The sequence below is a fragment of the Oryctolagus cuniculus genome, chromosome 1, assembly GCF_964237555.1.
Source record: "Oryctolagus cuniculus chromosome 1, mOryCun1.1, whole genome shotgun sequence".
Taxonomy (NCBI): domain Eukaryota; kingdom Metazoa; phylum Chordata; class Mammalia; order Lagomorpha; family Leporidae; genus Oryctolagus; species Oryctolagus cuniculus.
The window spans coordinates 203881419-203899528 of NC_091432.1; the positions used below are offsets into that span (position 1 = coordinate 203881419).

An 18110-nucleotide genomic window follows, 5' to 3' on the forward strand; every position below is an offset into this window, starting at 1 on the left:
AAGAGGCTGCTGGCTCCTGGCCTTGGATTGGTGCAGTTCTGGCCATTATGGCCATCTGGGGAGTGAACCAGCAGATAGAAGACCTCTCTTCTGTCTCTACTTCTCTCTGTAACTCTGTCTTTCAAATAAATAAAATTAAAAATAAATAAATAAATAAAAATAAATAAATTCTTTAAAAAAAAAAAAAACAAGATCTGGAGAAACAGGAATTCTCATAGGTTACTGAGAGGAATGCAAATTGGATTAGCTTTTTTTTTTTTTTTTAATTTATTTTACTTGAAAGAGTTACAGAGAGGCAGAGAGAGAGAGAGAGAGAGACAGAGAGAGACTTCTATCTGCTGGTTCACTCCCCAAATGGCCGGAGCTGAGCCGATCCGAAGCTAGGAGCCAGGAGCTTCTTCCAGATTGCCCATGCAAGTGCAGGGGCCCAAGGCCTTTAGCGATTCCCAGGCCATATCAGAAAGCTGGATCGGAAGTGGAGCAACTGGGACTTGAACCTGTGCCTGTATGGGATACTGGCACTGCAGGGGCAGCTTTACTTGCTACATCACAGCACTGGCTCTGGTGTAGCTACTTTAGAGAGCCTTTTCAACCTGGAAGTTTCAGAAATACTTGTCCACTTACTGGGAGATGTGTATAAGAAAATTCATTATAATACTGTTTGTAATAGTAACAATGAGAAACATGTTAAATGTTCCTCTAGAGAAAAACAAATACGTTATTTTCATATGACACAATACTTATTCCAGTGAAAATGTATGAACCAAAGCAACTTGGATAAATCTCAGAACTATTGCAAGTGATTCACAGGGACTATTTATATGTACACTGAAGACATGTAAAACAATGTTATGTAAATTTTGGATATACATATATATATTTAAGTGATATAAAAATATAAAAAAACATTCACTGGAATAGTAAACACCCAATTTAGGATAGTAATCTCCCAAAAGGAAGAGAAGGTAATGGAACTGGGTACACAAAGGGAGCTCCTGCCACATCTGTTATGTTTTATTTCTTTTTGTTAATTAATTATTTGAAAGGCAAAGTTAGAGAGAGGGAGATACAGAGATCTTCCATCTGCTGGTTCACTCCCCAAATGCCCACAATAGCTGGAGTTGGGCTTATCCAAAGCCAGGAGCCAGGAACTTCTTCCAGGTCTCCCACTTTTGGTAACAGAAGCCCAAGTGCTTATGCCATCTTCCACTATTTTCCTAGGCCATTAGTGGGGAGCTAGATCAGAAGCAGAGCCCATGTAGGATGCCAGCATCGCAAGCAGCAACCATAATGCCAGTCCAAGAATATTTCCTTTTCTAAAAAAGGAGTTCATCTTAAGAAAATTGGACAGACAGGAGCCAGCACTGTGGTACAGCAGCTTAAGCCACATCTTATGATGCCAGAATTCCATAATTGAAGCACTGGTTCAAGTCCCAGCTGCTCTATGCTTCCAATCCAGTTTTCCACTAATGTGCCTGGGAAGGAAGCAAAAGATGGCCCAAGTACTTGGGCTCCTGCCACCCACATGGAAGACCCAGATGGAGTTCCTAGCTCCTGTCTTTTGCCTGGCCCAGCCCTGTCGAGGTTATTTGGGGAGTGAACCAGTAAATGAGAGAGCATCCTCTTCAACTCTTTCTCTCTCTCTCTCTTTCTCTCTCCTTCCCTCCCCTACACCCACTTTCAAATAAATAGATCTGTTTTAAAAAGAGAGGAAAAAAATGGACAAACTAAGGTTAAACTGCATTTGGGGCTGATTTTTTTCCCAGATTCCTTTTGCGTGCTACTCTCCCAGAGGCCTTCTTTCTCTTTCACTTATTCAGAGATCAGATTCCTCTTGGTCACTGGGGAGAAATCCATGCATCATAATCATTATGTGACTGACAAAAGAAGCTCTTAGTGTCAATAGTTGCAGGAATATTAATGTAAAACTTATGAATACCTAACAAAAACATTTGATTCATTGTTTCAGAGATATTTGGAAATGTTTTTACATTTCAGAGGCATAATGGACCTTATCATATCAGAGTAATGTTCTTTTAGCGACTCAATCAGGACTTTCCTATAACTTCATTTCTCCTACTTCTGCTCACCTAACCATGAGAAATTTCTTTCTTTCTTTTTTTTTTTTTTTTTGTAAAGATTTATTTATTTATTTGAAAGGCAGAGTTACAGAGAGGCAGAGGCAGAGCAAGAATGAGGTTGGGGGAGAGAGTGAAAGTCTTCCATTCACTTGTTCACTCCCCAAATGGCCCCAACTGCCAGAGCTGCACCGATCCAAAGCTAGGAGCCAGGAGCTTCTTCCAGGTCTTCCATGTGGGTGCAGGGGCCCAAGGATTTGGGCCATCTACTACTGCTTTCCCAGACCATAGCAGAGAGCTGGATTGGAAGTGGAGCAGCCGGGACTTGAACCGGTGTCCATATGGGATTCCAGCACTGCAGGTGATGACTTTACCTACTACACCACAGCACTGGCTCCAAGAACTTTCTTAAGAATGTATACTCTTTTGATCTATTACCTCCTTCACTCTTGTATCATTTTCTACACAGTCAAAAATTACAAAGATCCCAAAACGGGCTTATGTCAGGGTCAGTTCCTGTGTAGCCCTAAAAAATCATACTAAATGGTTAACTTCTGAACCCTCCTGAAAGCATTGCATTGTAAGAATACGCCTGAAAGCTAAAGAAATACTCATTTCAAGAGTTATTGATGACATAAGTAGACATTTTGAAAGTTTATTTATTTATTTGAAAAGTAGAGTTACAGAGAGGGAGGGAGAGACAGAGAGGTCTTCCATCTGCTGGTTTACTCTCCAAATACCCGTAATAGCCATGATTGTGCCAGGCAGAAACCAGTATCCCAGAACTCTGTCCAGGCCTCCCATGTGGGAGGCAGGAATCCAAGTACTTGGACCATCATTCGCTGCTTCCCAGGCACATCTTCAGGAAGCTGGATTGGAAGCAGAGTAGCCAGGACTTTAACTTGCACTCTGATATCAAATGTGGGATCCCAAGCTGTGTCTTAACTCCTGCACCACAACCCCTGTCCCTGTTTGGACATTTTGTTTGTTTCTTTGTTGAGAGGCCTTTATGGGAAGCAAAGTAGCCTGAAATATGGGTTCCCAAGTCATGCATCCTTCAAAGCGTTTTCAGAATATAGGTTGCTGCCTCAAACTAGAAGTTCCTTCTTTTCCAGTGACACTGGAAATAAGCTCTTGATTTTAGCTCTTAAAGTTCTCTGCCCTTCTGCTTATACTCAGAAATTGAATTTGCATAAGTAGGTGTTGAATAGATGCTTGTTCAGAAGACGGAGGAAGTTGGCTTTAGTCCAAATGCATTAATTATATTGTTTCTAGCCTTGGCCTTCTCAGATAATCTCTGATAGGTCTGTATCCTTTGGAATAGGAGAAGCTGGCCAGAAGGAACTGGCCATCAAGGAGGGAGGCGCCTTTCTCCGAAGGGAGGAAGGAACCTCCACTGTGATGTGGCCTTGACTAAACAAGTTCAGAGTTGGTGAACTCAAGGGGCTTCCATAGCCTAGACAGCTCATGGCAAGAGCCTCTGGTGATTGCTGACGTCATGTATAAGAGTGCCAATTGTTAAATCAACAACGGGAGTCACTGGGTACATGTTCCCCACGTAGGATCTCTGTCCTTAATGTGTTTTACTATGAAACTTAAAGACAACACTACTAGTCGAACAATACCCTATACCTTGAGCAGTTGTGTGAGTGCAGCCTTTTGAAATCCTTGCTTAGTATATACTAAGTTGATCTTCTGTATATGAAGGTAATTGAAAATGAAGCTCAATGAAGGGCGGGATGGGAGAGGGAGTGGGAGAGGGGAGGACTGTGGGAGGGAGGGAGGTTGGCAGGGGAGCCACAACAATACATAAGTTGCACTTTGTAAATTCACAGTTATTAAAAAAAAAAAAAAAAGAGAGAAGCTGTCCTGACCGTGCAGCTGATGCATCCTCAGGGTACCAGCCAAATTCCTATTGAGTATGCTTTGTTGTATTTATATCATTATCTATGTATAGTATACTATGAAACAGTAGGCAATGGGAAGAAATCAGAAAAACCATAATTTATAGCATCCTATTTGTACTTTTACCTACCCCTAATCTTGGTTCTTTCCAAAATTACAGGCTGAACTACATGCATTACAGTCAAATCTTTATATCAACATTCCCTCTGTCATGGGCCATTCTAGGTTCTACCTGACCATCTGTGTTTTATAGCTTCCACCACACTAGAAAACTGTTCTTGATAATATAGGCAAATACTTAGCATTTGCTTTGTGCATTCTTCTAAGTACTTTATATATTTATCTATCTCATTTTATATATATAATTTCAGGTGTTATTGTTATCCCTTTTGACAGATGAAGAAATGTGGGTACAGAGGATACTTTATTTACTCTATTAAAATTTTTCAGGGTAGGGACAGACATTGGCCTAGCAATGAAGATAATGATTGGAATGCCCACATCCCATACAGAGTACCTGTCTTCAAATATCAGCTTTGTTCCCAATTACAGCTTCCTGATAATGCATACCCTGGGAGGCAGCAGATAATGATTCAAGTAGCTGGGTCCCTGACATCCATATGAGAGATCCAGACTGAGTTCTTGATTCCAGACTTCAGTCTTGCCCATCCCTGGCTGTTGTGGGCATTTGGGAGAATGAACTAGAGCTCTCTTTCTCTGTCTATCTCTCTCCTTCTCAAATAAAGACAGTAAGTAAAAACTTTTTAAATGAAGTTTTCCAGGATGGGCATTTGGCCTGGAGGTTAAGATACTAGTTGGGATGCCTACATCCCATAATCTCATATCAGGTTGCCTGGGTTCATTAATTGGCTTCAAGTCTGGACTCCAGCTTCCTGCCAGTGCAGACCCTGGGAAGCAGCAGTGATGGTTCAAGTAAGGGGGTTCTTGCCTCTCATGTAGGAGACTTAGATTGCATCCCTTGGCACCCAGTTCAGGAGTAAACCAACAGGCAAGATTCTCTCTCTCCCTCTCCTTCTCCTTCTCTCTCTCTCTCTCTCTCTCCCTCTTCCTCAATTAAAAAGAAAAATTTCCACAAGACTTTTGTGAGGAGCTAGGATGACATCTATGTCAAAGACTATTGTAATAAGTAAAGTGAAATGCAAATATCATTATTATTTGCTTTATAACTAGGCCCAATGAATATATGTTGAAAGAATAAATGAGTAAATATTACCGAAATGTACCAAGTGTAGGTAGAGCCCCCACAATAACATAAAATGTAAATATGCCACACACTTTGTCTGAAACTCAGTAGTTACCCTCCCCCCAACATATACTGGCTTCCTCTCCTTCCTTTTTCCTCTAATTTCACAATCAAAATGATTGTCTGAATGTCTTTAAAAGGTCATGATGAATTATTCTTTAATATTTGAAATGTTATGCTCAGAAAGGCCAGGCTTTTTTTTTTTTTTTTTTTTTTTGGTGTGAAGTATGACATAGATTTGCTTTTCCTAGGTACACTTTTTATTTTTCAAAGAAAATATGGCAAAAAATTTAGAGCAGGGTGCCCTCTTGAGGAAATGTTAGCACCTTCTTTCTCAAAAGCTGGCATTGAATGAAATGGGAAGTCTAGATAAATGATGTCTCAGATGAGATAACACTATTAATAAAGCTCAGATAAATTAAACATGAAAAAGAATAACCAACTAACAGCTGTTTGAGAATTAAGATTGTTTTTGTTTTTGTTTTTTTTAAAGCAAAGAGTCAGAGACAGAACGAGAGCTCCCATCCACTGGTTCACTCCACAAATGCCAAGGAGCCAGGGACTCAATCCATGTTCTCTATACGTGGGTAATAGGGCCAAACTACTAGAGCCATCACCCTCTACCTCCCAGGTGCACATTAGCAGGAAACTGGAATGAAGAGTGGATCCAGGGCTTGAACCCAGGCACTTTGATATGGGATGTGGGCATCCCAGGTGGTGTCTTAATCACCAAATCAAGTGCTCGCCTCAAGAATTAAGAGTTTTAACTGTTATGATCTAATATAGCAACTGTGAGTTAGAGTTAGAATTTTTACATGAAAACAAAAGCTTCTGGAAGATATTTCATTTCTCCTTACTTACATAGTCATCACTTACTTTGTGCTAAGAGCTATGCTGAGCACAACTCAACAAAACATGGTCTCTTTCTTTGTGGAGTTTTTTTTTTTTTTTGTAAGGGATATTTCAGTAAAAGGAAACAACTAAATATATGTGTAACTATAAAGTGAGATAAGTACTATGAAGGAAATGAAAAGTTATTAGAATAAAGAATATCAGAATAACTTCTACTTAGAGTTGTCAAGGAAAGCCTTTCTGAGAAGAAATCATTGAGCTGAGTTAGTTACCTTTCAGGCAATTCCAAGTCTTCTTATCTACTGTAAACAGTCTCATGGACCCCTCTTTCCTAGACTGCATCTTTCTTGTCTCCTCTTAGCTCTGCCCCAGCCATGGGCTGAGTTAATCATATCTTGGCTCCAGTGAGCAAAGGGCTAGTCTCATTCATCCTTCTGCATTTCACTGTTGCTCTGGCTGGTCCCCTTAGCCATAGAACCTCACATTCTTCACAGTGTGTCATCTGCTTCATTAACAAATGTCTTCCTAATATTGATAGCCCCTCATAATAGAACATCAATGCATTTTTTTACTAAAAACCTCCACCTCCAACAAGGTTAAGGATAAAGAGGGTATCAGAACATGAAAAGGACAGATAGCAACACTGTGCTTTGAATTGGGAGAAAGAAATAAGCATGAACAGAGAACTTGATCATGCAATATTGTTTGGTCATGTTAACCTTGAAATATCTGTGGTACTAATCCTACAGAAGCCTACAACCAGAGTTAGAGTTAAGGAACTAGGTCTCAGAAGAGAGCTCAAAAGAACTGTATTTAGATAATTTTGTTTCAAGATCCCCTACTGGTTGGCCTGGATCCACAGCATTATATTGCTGTAGTCCTTGAGCATTTTTCTCCTAGTGAATTGATTCTAAGAAATTTGAAGATTTAACTAACATGTAAAGTATGGCCTGCAAGTGGATGGGCCAACAGTGACTTCTGGGTTGGCATTTGGGTGACCAAATAAATCTAGTACCCAGAGTTTGAGTCAGCTGTTTCCATTTCAATTGTGCCTATAAATAACCCTCTTCAAGAAAACTAACTGCTCCCTCCTTAATAACCAGAGGACCACGAGTCAAACCTCTTTGAATCTAAGTTTCTTCGTTCTTATATCAGGGTTTAACATCTGTTTATGTCACAAGTGTATTATACTTTGGATGTAAATAATAGCTATCATTTTGGTCAGAATGTGCTGAAACTAATACACCCACACACTGCTGCTGCTTAGATAACAGTCTGGAAAATACACCAGAAACCATAAAACATGTAAACTCCTTTGACTCAACAATTTGGTTCCTGAACATTTATTCTCATGGAAAAATTAACTGTCGAAAAAGAAATACATTAGAAACATCTAGATAACTAACAATAGACCAGTAAAATGCAACATGTTGCCTTAGCCCAACAAAATTTTGATCAGACACTGTGGATTATATTCATGTGAAAAACTATTAGGAGGAAAATGGAAAAAAAAAAAAAACAAATGATATCTTCATGTAATGGAATTACAAATATTTTTTCTTATATCAACTTCTCTGAATGTTATTAATCTAGAACAATAATTAAAATACTTAAAAATATTCTAATTAAAAATCATGGGGCCCCAAAGTAACTTTCTTCTTATTGTGTCTTGTTTTTGTATTTAGGGAAATTATCGTTTCATGAAACTCTTACTTACACGCAGAGCAAACTGGATGCAAAAGGATCTAGAAGAGATGACTCCTTTGCACTTGACCACCCGACACAAGAGCCCTAAGTGTTTGGCACTTCTGCTGAAGTTTATGGCACCAGGAGAGGTGGATACCCAGGATAAAAACAAGGTAATGGTTTGTCAAAGTTGCAGACAAATAAGAGCAGAAAGCAAATACTTTCTTAATGATGTGAAACTAAAACCTCAAGGAAGAAGTCCTAAGTCATCACCCAAATACATAGTGGAACAATTCCAAGTCTCTATACATCCCAAGAAAGTATTCTGCTTAAGTTCCATCATTTTACCTTCTAACAACAGTGTATGGTAAGTAGTATCATCTCTTTTTTACAAATGGAAAAACTGACGCTCAGGGAGATTAAAATTTAGCCCAAAATCCAAATGGCAGGCCTAGAATTCAAACCCAGGGCTGTCTAACTCCAAAATCCAATATTTAGCAGATGATCATGGTAGTTAGATCTGGTAGTTGATAATGGTGGCCAGTGCCCAGAACAGTGTCGTAAGTGCATAAGTGATTCAGAAGCCTGGGGTTTGCCGTTAGACCTCTTGGATTTCAACCCAGAAGGCAGTGCTCACTTGTTCTTCATCTTTGGGCAAATTCCCTCTCTATGCCTCAATATTATCATACATGAGAAAAGGATATGGAATTATTGAAGATAAAATAAGACATTTAAATTAGCACAATGCCCAATGTGTGGTATGCTCTCGATAAATGTTAGCTATGAAATAATTATCAGTTTTATTTCAGGACTAAAATTTGCCCTGGCATTTGTTGCTAGGATTTGTTATTTTTCTTTCTCTTGAATTTTAACATACTGTACACACTGGTCATTGTTTTCATCGATACCTTAATCATTCTTTTTAGGAAAAAATGTGCTCTTTAGTTAGTAAGAAGTAATATTTCTCTCCTTTTCACCAGGTACTTAGTCATAGAATCTTATTAAATCCTATTAAGACTCTTAGGATTACATCCACAAAACTTACTTGAGTAGTTCTTTCACTTTATAGTGTTCTTTATGTAGTTTTCAGATTCTGTTTAGGTGTTACCCAGAGCTTTGAGATCAGCTTTAACTTTACAACTACTGTATATTGGGGCCAGCACTGTGGTGCAGCGGTTAATGCCCTGTCCTGCAGTGCCGGCATCCCATATCGAGATCTGGCTGCTCCACTTCCGATCCAGCTCTCTGCTATGGCCTGGGAAAGCAGTAGAAGATGACGCAGGTCCTTGGCCCCTGCACCCACGTGGGAGTTCTAGAGGAAGCTCCTGGCTCCTGTCTTCAGATTGGTGCAGTTCTGGCTGTTGCGGCCAATTGGGGAGTAAGCCAGCAGATGGAAGACCCCCCCCCCCCCCGCCTCTCCTCTCTCTGTGTAACTCTGACTTTCAAGTAAAAATAAATAAATATTTTTAAAAAATCTAAAAATAACAACTACTGTATATTAATTCATGGCATTTGTAGCACTAATATTTCACTGAAAAAAAGCACTTTAACAATACACAAAGACCCAGTAATCACTTAAGAAACTATAGATGTCTTGGGATTTATAATGTCTTGCCTAAAATACTCTGGGAACTTTCTGATGTCTTATAGTGTCTGTGTTTTCATCCATTGTTGAACAGGGATGGGAGGTTATCTAAACAGACAGAAGGAAAACAGATCTGCATAGTCTAAAAGCAGGCACAGAGAAACAGCAATACTACAGCCTAAAGCAGTGACTCAAACTATCTGTGTTAAAGGATTTTTTAAATTTCCTTTCACAGATCAATCATTTTATAATATACATTAAAACCAAAATGTGGTAATTACAAGTCTGTGTATCTGTCTGTGGATATCTGTCTGTCAACCTAATGGAATACAATTCAGCCTTTTTCTAGGATTTATTTGTTTAATTGAATGGCAGAGTAACAAAGAAAGGGAGACAGATAAGGAAATCTTCCATCTTCTGGTTCCCTCTCCAAATGACTGCAAAAGTTGGAACTGGGCATAGCCCAAGTAAGGAGCCAGGAATTCCATGCAGGTCGCCCACATGGGTGGTAGGGACTCAAGTACTTGGACCCGTTATTTGCTGCTTCCTAGTTTCATTAGCAGAGAGCAAGATTGGAAACAGAGTAGCTGGGACTTGAACTTGTACTCTGATATGGGATGTGGGCATCCGAAGCAGCATCTTAACCACTGCATCACCATGCCTACCTCACAATTCAGTCATTAAAAGGAATGAGATTCTGACATATGCTAAGCATGAATAAACTTTGGAGAAACATTATGCCAAATGAAATAAGTCAGACATGAAAGCACAAGCATGATTCCTCTCAGGAGGTACTTAGTATTGTCAAATTCATTGATATCAGAATTATAATGATGATTGCTAGGAGCTGGAGGCAGGTGAGAACAGGTAATTATCATCAAATTGCTATTGAGTTTCAGCTTGGAAAGATGAAAAAATTTTGGAGATGGATTGTGGTGATGGTTGTATAACAACATACATAATGCCACTGAATTGTACACCTAAATACAATTAAAATTTATATTTATGTTATATCTAGTTTACCACAATAAAAACAGTTACTAGAAAAATAAAAAATAAAAATGTGGAAAAGACAAGCCGAAACTTTTTAAAAAAAACTTATGTGAAAGGCAGAGAGACAAAGACAGGTTGAGAAAGTTCTTCCATTCACTGGTTCACTCCCCAGATATCCACAAAGCCAGGGCTGAGGCTGGGCCTGGGCAAAGTCAAGAGCCTAGAAGTGACTCCATATCTCCCCCTTAAGTGGCAGGGACCCAACTATTTGAGCCATCACTGCTGCCTCCCAGGGTGTGCTTTAAGTGGAAGCATGAACAGGGAGCAGAGCCAAGGCTTGAACTCTAGGTACTCCAAAATAGGATGTAGGCATTCTAAGTGAACAAAATACCACCCCCAAATGCCCAAACTTTTTACTATTATGTTCAGCAGATATAATATTACTTTTCAGTAAATATAATCAGAACAAACATAACCTAGGAAAAGGAAGAAATTATAGGAACTTTTTTTATATAAAATATGGTTTTATGCAATTGTAGCTAAAATATTTAGGACTTTTTGTTCTGTAGTTGTTATTAAACAACAGTAATGAGTTAAATAGTGATTCTTCATTATTAAAGGCCTGTAAGTACAGTTTGAATGGATACCACATATATCAATTTTTAAAGTGTTTAATCTGACAGATGAGTTTGGTTCCTGCTTGTTAAATTACTTAATTCTAAATTGGATTGATAACAGTGCTACACAAAAGATAATGTATATGTAAGCAGTCTTGTTTTCCACAATAATTCTCCCAGTAGGAAAACTAGTCTCTTTTTTTTTAAGATTTATTTGTTTCTTTGAAAGTCAGAGTTACACACACACACACGCACACACACACATACACACACACAGAGAGAGAGAGAGAGAAAGAGAGATAAAACTTCTACCCACATGTTCACTCCCCAGTATGGCCACAATGGCCAGAGCTGGGCGAGGCTGAAGCCAAGAGTCAGAAGCCTCTTCCAGATCTCCCACATGGTGCAGGTGCCCAAGCACTTGAGCCATCTTCCACTGCTTTTGTAGGCACGTTAGTGTTCATATGAGATGCCAGTGTCACAGGTGGCAGCTTTACCCACTGCACTACAATGCCGACCCTAGGAAATCAGTCTTACAGAGGTATCTTAATGAGAATGTCAGAAGAGATTTTAAATCAATTTCACTAAGATCAAGATTAATATTTTAATTTTTATCTAAAATAAACCAAGTACTCCTATATGCACATATTTTTGAAATATAATATTTCACCAGTAGCTAAAGCTAACAATGCTAACAATTGAACTTATAAATTAGTCAATTTAAATTTATCTTTTGTTAGAATGAATGGATTCCAGATCCATGAATCCCCAATGTCTTGATATTCTTTTTTTTTTTTTTTTAGATTTAATTTATTTACTTGAGAGGTAGAGTTACAGACAGTGAGAGGGAGAGACAGAGAGAAAGGTCTTCCATCCACTGGTTCACTCCCCAGGTGGCCACAATGGCCAGGGCTGAGCCAATCCAAAGTTAGGAGCCAGGAGCCTCCTCTAGGTCTCCTACATGGGTGCAGGGGGGGCATCCTCCACTGCTTTCCCAGGCCACAGCAGAGAGCTGGATCAGAAGAGGAGAAGCCAGGACATGAACCAGCGCACATATGGGATTCCAGCACCACAGGTGGAGGCTTAGCCCACTACGACACAGCGCCAGCCCCTGCCTTGATATTCTTTGTGATAGATATTAATACTAAAAAAATTCTATAAAATTATTGAAGGACTTGGTGATAACCAGATAGGCAAAATCAAGATCATCATTACCTCATTGAATAATTAGCTGTAAATTATTGAGCCAGTTTTCTGTCTTCTGTGTTATTGTAGTAACTAATGAATTAAATGGCTCGCATGATGTAGAGGTCAGATTCTGAAGTCATTCTGTTAGGGATAACCTTAGTCCAGACACTTTCCACCTTCATGTCCTTAAGCAAATTATTTGTCTTCCTGTGTTTAGTTTCCTCATCAATTACATGCATAATAAAGTAAATAATTATCTGCCAGAGATGTCATGATGACTACATGAGATAAACATTATAGAACTCTTTGGGAATAAGAGAGGGAGGAGATATACAGTTCAGCACACTCTAACTAATCATAAAGATAGGATTAAGTGTCAAAGGGATCACATAAATAAGAACAGTGTCTGCTAATAATAATTGATAGAATTAAAGAGGAGAGAACAGTCCAACGTGGAAAGCAGGATATGCAGAAGACTCATAGAATGGCAAATACCCTAAGCAGCACTCTGGCCTCAGAATCAGCTCTTAAGACATTTGGTAGGGCTAAAAAGCTCATGAGAGTATTTCAGACATGGAAAGCCAAGACACTGTGGCAAAAAATGACCTAAATGAAAGATCTCTGTGAGTGAGATCCCGGTGGAAAGAAGGGGCTATCAAAGAAGGAGGTACCTTTCTCTGAAGGGAGGAGACAACTTCCACTTTGATTATGGCCTTGTCTAAATGAGGTCGGAGTTTGTGAACTCAAGAGACTTCCATAGCCTCGGCAGCTCATGACAAGAGCTTCGAATAATCACTGACGTCATGAATAAGAGTAACAATTGTTAAATCAACAACAGGAGTCACTGTGCACTTTCTCCCCATGTAGGACCTCTGTCCTTAATGTGTTGTACTATGAAAATTAATGGTAAAACTAGTCTTCAAACAATACTTTATACTTTGTCTGTGTGGGTGCAGAAACTTTTGAAAACTTTACTTAGTATAGAGTTGATCTTTTGTATATAAAGATAAATAAAAATGAATCTTAATGAAGAATGGGATGGGAAAGGGAGGAGGAGGTGGGATGGTTTGGGAGTGGGAGGGTGGTTTTTTTTGGAAGAGCTGCTATAATCCAAAAATTCTGCTTTTGAAATTTATATTTATTAAAAGTTTTTATTAAAAGCAAAGTATAAATGTATATATATATGTGTATATGTATATATATGTATGTATGTATGTGTATATATATATATATATCTTAGAATAGTGCCTTTTACACAGTAGCAGCTTGGGAAAAGCTCATTGTTGTTATTTTGCAGCAAACAGCTCTGCATTGGAGTGCCTACTACAATAACCCTGAGCATGTGAAGCTGCTCATCAAACATGATTCCAACATTGGAATTCCTGATGTTGAAGGCAAGATCCCACTTCACTGGGCAGCCAACCATAAAGATCCAAGTGCTGTTCATACTGTCAGATGCATTCTGGTGAGTAGAATAGTGCTGCCAGCCCTCAATGGCCTTTATTAGAGAAATTTTTGTTATGAAATATCCATTAGGTACAGAAGCATATAAGTGACATACAAGCAAATTATGAAGCAAAACAATAACACCAAACATGTGAACCCATTCCACAAGAACTAGAACATTTTAATAACCACCATTTAAGATCCCGTAGAAATTTCCTGTATTCTAGTTTCTGAATGCATTTGTTCCCCAGATGCCATGCTCATTGCCATCCCCTATTGACTACATTTCCAAATTTCTGTATTTATCATCCCCTTACTTTGTTTTTGTTTTTCAGAGATTCATTTATTTTATTGTTTTAATTTTTTAATTTATAAAAAAGGAACATTACAATTTTTTTGACAGGCAGAGTTAGACAGTGAGAGAGAGAGAGAGAGAGAGACAGAGAGAAAGGTCACCCCACAAATGGCTGCTGTGGCCAGCGCACTGCACCAATCTGAAGCCAGGAGCCAGGTGCCTCCCCCTGGTCTCTCATGCGGGTGCAGGGCTCAAGCACTTGGGCCTCCTCCACTGCCCTCCCAGACCACAGCAGAGAGCTGGACTGGAATAGGAGCAACTGGGACAGAATCCGGCGCTCCAACTGGGGCTAGAACCCGGGGTTCCGGCACCGCAGGCGGAGGATTAGCCAAGTGAGCCACAGCACTGGCCAGATGATAGCCATTCTAACTGGGATGAAGTGAAACCTCATTGTGGTTTTTATTTGCATTTCCCTAATGGCTAGTGATACTGAACCTCTTTTCATGTGTCTGTTGGCCATTTGTATTTCATCCTTTGAACAATGCCTGCCTATTCATATCCTTAGCCCATTTCTTAACTGATTGCTTATTTTGTTGTTACTGATTTTCTTGAGCTCATATATATTCTGGATATTAATCCTTTAACAGATGTATAGTTTAGAAATAATTTCTCCCATTCTATCAGTTACCTCTTCTCTATGTTAAATATTTCCTTTGCTGTGCATAAGCTTCTTAGCTTGACATAATCCCATTTGTCTATTTTTGCCTTTATTGTCTATGCTCTGGAGCCTTATTTGAGAAGTCTTTGCCTGTGCCAATGTCTTGCAGTGTTTCCCTTATGTTTTCCTCTAGTAATTTGATGGTTTCAGGTTTTAGATTTAGATCCCTGATCCATTGTGAGTAGATTTTTGCATAGGGTGTAAGGTAGGAGTCTTGTTTCATACTTCTGCATGCAGAGATCCAATTTTCTCTACACCATTTGTTGAAGAGACTGTCCTTTGTACATAGAGTGATTTGTCACAGATTAGTTGGTTATAGATGCATGGATTAATTTCTGGGGTCTTTAGTCTGTTCCATTGATCAATGTGTCTATTCTAGTGCCAAAGCTAGCCTGTTCTGATTGTAACTGTCCTGTAATGTATCCTGAAATTAACTATTGGGATACCTCTAGCTTTTTTTTTTATTTAGGATTGCTTTAGCTATTTAGGGTCTCTTTTGATTCCATAAGAATTTTAGGGTCATATTTTTCTAGATCTGAGAGGAACGTCTTTGACATTTTGATTGGTATCACATAGCATCTGTAAATTGCTTTGGGTAGTATGGACATTTTGATGATATTAATTCTTCCAAACAATGAACATGGAAGATCTTTCAATTTTTTGTGTCTTCCATTTCTTTTCTTAAGGTTGTAATTTTCATTGTAGAGATCTTTCACATCCTTGATTAAATTTATCCCAAGTGATTTAATTTTTTTGTAGCTATTGTGAATGGTACTGATCTCACAAGTTCTTTCTCAGCCATGGGCATTGTTTATATGTACAAAGGCTATAGATTTTTGTGTGTTGATGTTTGTAGCCTGCGATTTTGCTTAACTCTGAGTCCCATTAATCACTTATTGAACTTTTTGGTTCTCTTATGTATAGGATCATATCAGCAAACAGAGATAATTTGACTTCCTCCTTCCCCATTTGTATTCCTTTGATTTCTTTTTCTTGTCTAAAGGCTGTGGATAAAACTTCCAGAACTACACTGAATAATAACAATGAGGGCGGGCATCATTGTCTGGTTCCAGATATTAGAGGAAATGCTTCCAGCTTTTCCTCATTCAATATGATGTGGACTGTGGGTTTGTCATAAATTGCTTTATTGTGTTGTTCCTTATATACCCAATTTGCTTAAGGTTTTTATCATGAAAGGAATTTATATTTTATTAAATGCTTTCTCTACATTTCTTGAGATAATCATATGTTTTTTTTTTATTTTGACAGGCAGAGTTAAGACAGTGAGAGAGAGAGAGAGAGACAGAAAGGTCTTCCTTCCATTGGCTCACCCCTCAAATGGCCGCTATGGCCAGCACGCTGTGCTGATCTGAAGCCAGGAGCTTCCTCCTGGTCTCCTGTGCGGGTGCAGGGCCCAAGCACTTGGGCCATCCTCCACTGCCTTCCTGGGCCACAGCAGAGAGATAATCATATGGTTTTTATTCTTCAGTTTGTTAATGTAATGTATCACATTTATTGTTTTGCATGTGTTGAACCATCCCTGCATGCCAGTGATAAATCCCACTTGGTCTGGGTGAATGATCTTTCTGATGTGTTGTTCGATTCAATTGGCTAGTATTTTGTTGAGGGTTTTTTCATCTATGTTCATCAGGGACATTATCTATAGTTCTCTTTTTCTGTTGTATCTTTTTCTGGTTTAGGAATTAAGATGATTCTGGCCTCATAGAAGGAGTTTGGAAGTATTCCATCCCTTTCAATTGTTTTGAATACTTTGAGAATAATTGGAGTCAGTTCTTCTTTGAAAGTTTGATAGAATTAAGCAGTGAATCTATCCAGTCCTGAACTTTTCTTTATTGGAAAGGTCTTTTTTTGAAGATTTCATTTATTTATTTAAGAGGTAGAGTTACAGACAGCGAGAGACAGAGAGAAAGATCTTCCTTCCATTGGTTCACTCCCCAAATGGCCACAACAGCCAGAGCTACGCCAATCTGAACCAGGAGTCAGGTGCTTTTTCCTGATCTCTCATGTGGGTGCAGGGGCCCAAGCACTTGGGCCATCTTCTGCTGCTTTACCAGGCCATAGCAGAGAGCTGGATTGGAAGAGGAGTAACTGGGGCTAGAACTGATGCACATGTGGGAAGCTAGCACCACAGGTGGAGGATTAACCTACTGCACCACAGCGATGGCCCAGGGAGGGTCTTCATTACTGATTCAGTCTCCTTGTTGGTTATTGGCCTGTTTAGGTTTTCTTTGTGTTTATGACTCAATTTTAATTGATTTTGTGTATTCAGCAATCTATCCATTTCCTCTAGATTTTCCAATTTCTTGGCATATAGCTGTTTGTTGTAATTTTGATGATACTTTTTACCTCTGTGGTAAGTATTATAACATCTCCTTTTTCATATTTGATTTTATTAATTTAGATATTCTCCCCCTCTCTGCCATTTGTTTTTGGTTATGTGGGCCAGTAGTACATAAATTTTTTTTTTTTTAAAAAACCATGTTTTCATTTCTCTGATCTTTTGTATCTTTTTTTGTTTCAATTTTATTTCTTCTCTGCTTTTTATTATTTTTTTCTTCCAATTAATTTTGGATTTAGTTTGTTCATGTTTTTCTAGATCTTTGAGAGATATTTATTTATTTATTTGAAAGGCATAGAGAGAAGGAGCGAGAGTCTGCAGATTCACTCCCCAAATGGCTGCAACAGACATGTTGGTGTAGGCTGACACCAGGAGCCAAGAACTCCATCCTGTTCTCCCACATACTGACAGGGCCCAACTCTCAGTCTTCCAGAACTGTTCTATTCTGCTTTCTCAGAGGCAACTACTCTCTTCAGTTTATCACTCCACTGATTTTCATTATAGTTTTTTCTCATTTATTTGCATCCATAAACTATATTATTTAGTTTTTAATGTTTTTTAATTTCATATATGTAGAATCATATTGTATGTTTTCTTTTGCAGTGTGCCTCTCTTGCTCAACCTTATACTGGTGCTTTTATCTGTATTGCTAGGTATAGTTATAATATATTGATTTTTACCACAATATATTATGAATAAACCATACATTACTAATTCTGTTATTGACAAATATTTGGCTCTTTCCAGGTTTTTGCTACTTACAAACTGAGCCACACTGAATATTTTTTAACAGGTCTCACATTTTATGGGTTGTTACAGATATATAAAAATGGAATTGATATTTCTGTTCATTGATTATATACATAAGTCAATTAGCTAAACTCCTTATTAATTTTTAGTACTACTCAGTAGATTCTTCAAGGTTTTCTACTCATTCCATCTTCTAAGTAACATGGTATTGTAATCCAATATTTAGTCCTATTTTCTTTTAATATGCAAATTAGCTCTTAAACATATACTTTTGTATAATGATTACTTACTACTTATTTTTTCTTTCATGTTAAATATTTCTACTTGCATGTCAACTTCTTTTCTCTGAATTTCTTCTTGAATCTCAAAATTTA

The 18110-nt window shown here is 38.4% G+C and overlaps 1 protein-coding gene across 7 annotated transcripts in view; it reads left to right on the forward strand.

Moving 5' to 3' along the window:
- Positions 1–18110, forward strand: part of INVS (inversin) — a 181354-nt gene that overhangs the window by 91372 nt on the left and 71872 nt on the right. For 6 of the 7 annotated variants that reach the window (XR_011381216.1, XM_002708147.5, XM_051856218.2 and 3 more), the window contains 2 exons: positions 7785–7958; positions 13466–13633. Coding sequence is in view for 6 of the 7 variants with exons in the window: in XM_002708147.5 (XP_002708193.2) it covers positions 7785–7958; positions 13466–13633 (342 nt within the window). In the remaining variant the exon portion in view is untranslated. Of the gene's footprint in view, positions 1–7784; positions 7959–13465; positions 13634–18110 lie in introns of those variants that run through there. The other variant, XM_017349251.3, reaches the window with a different exon arrangement.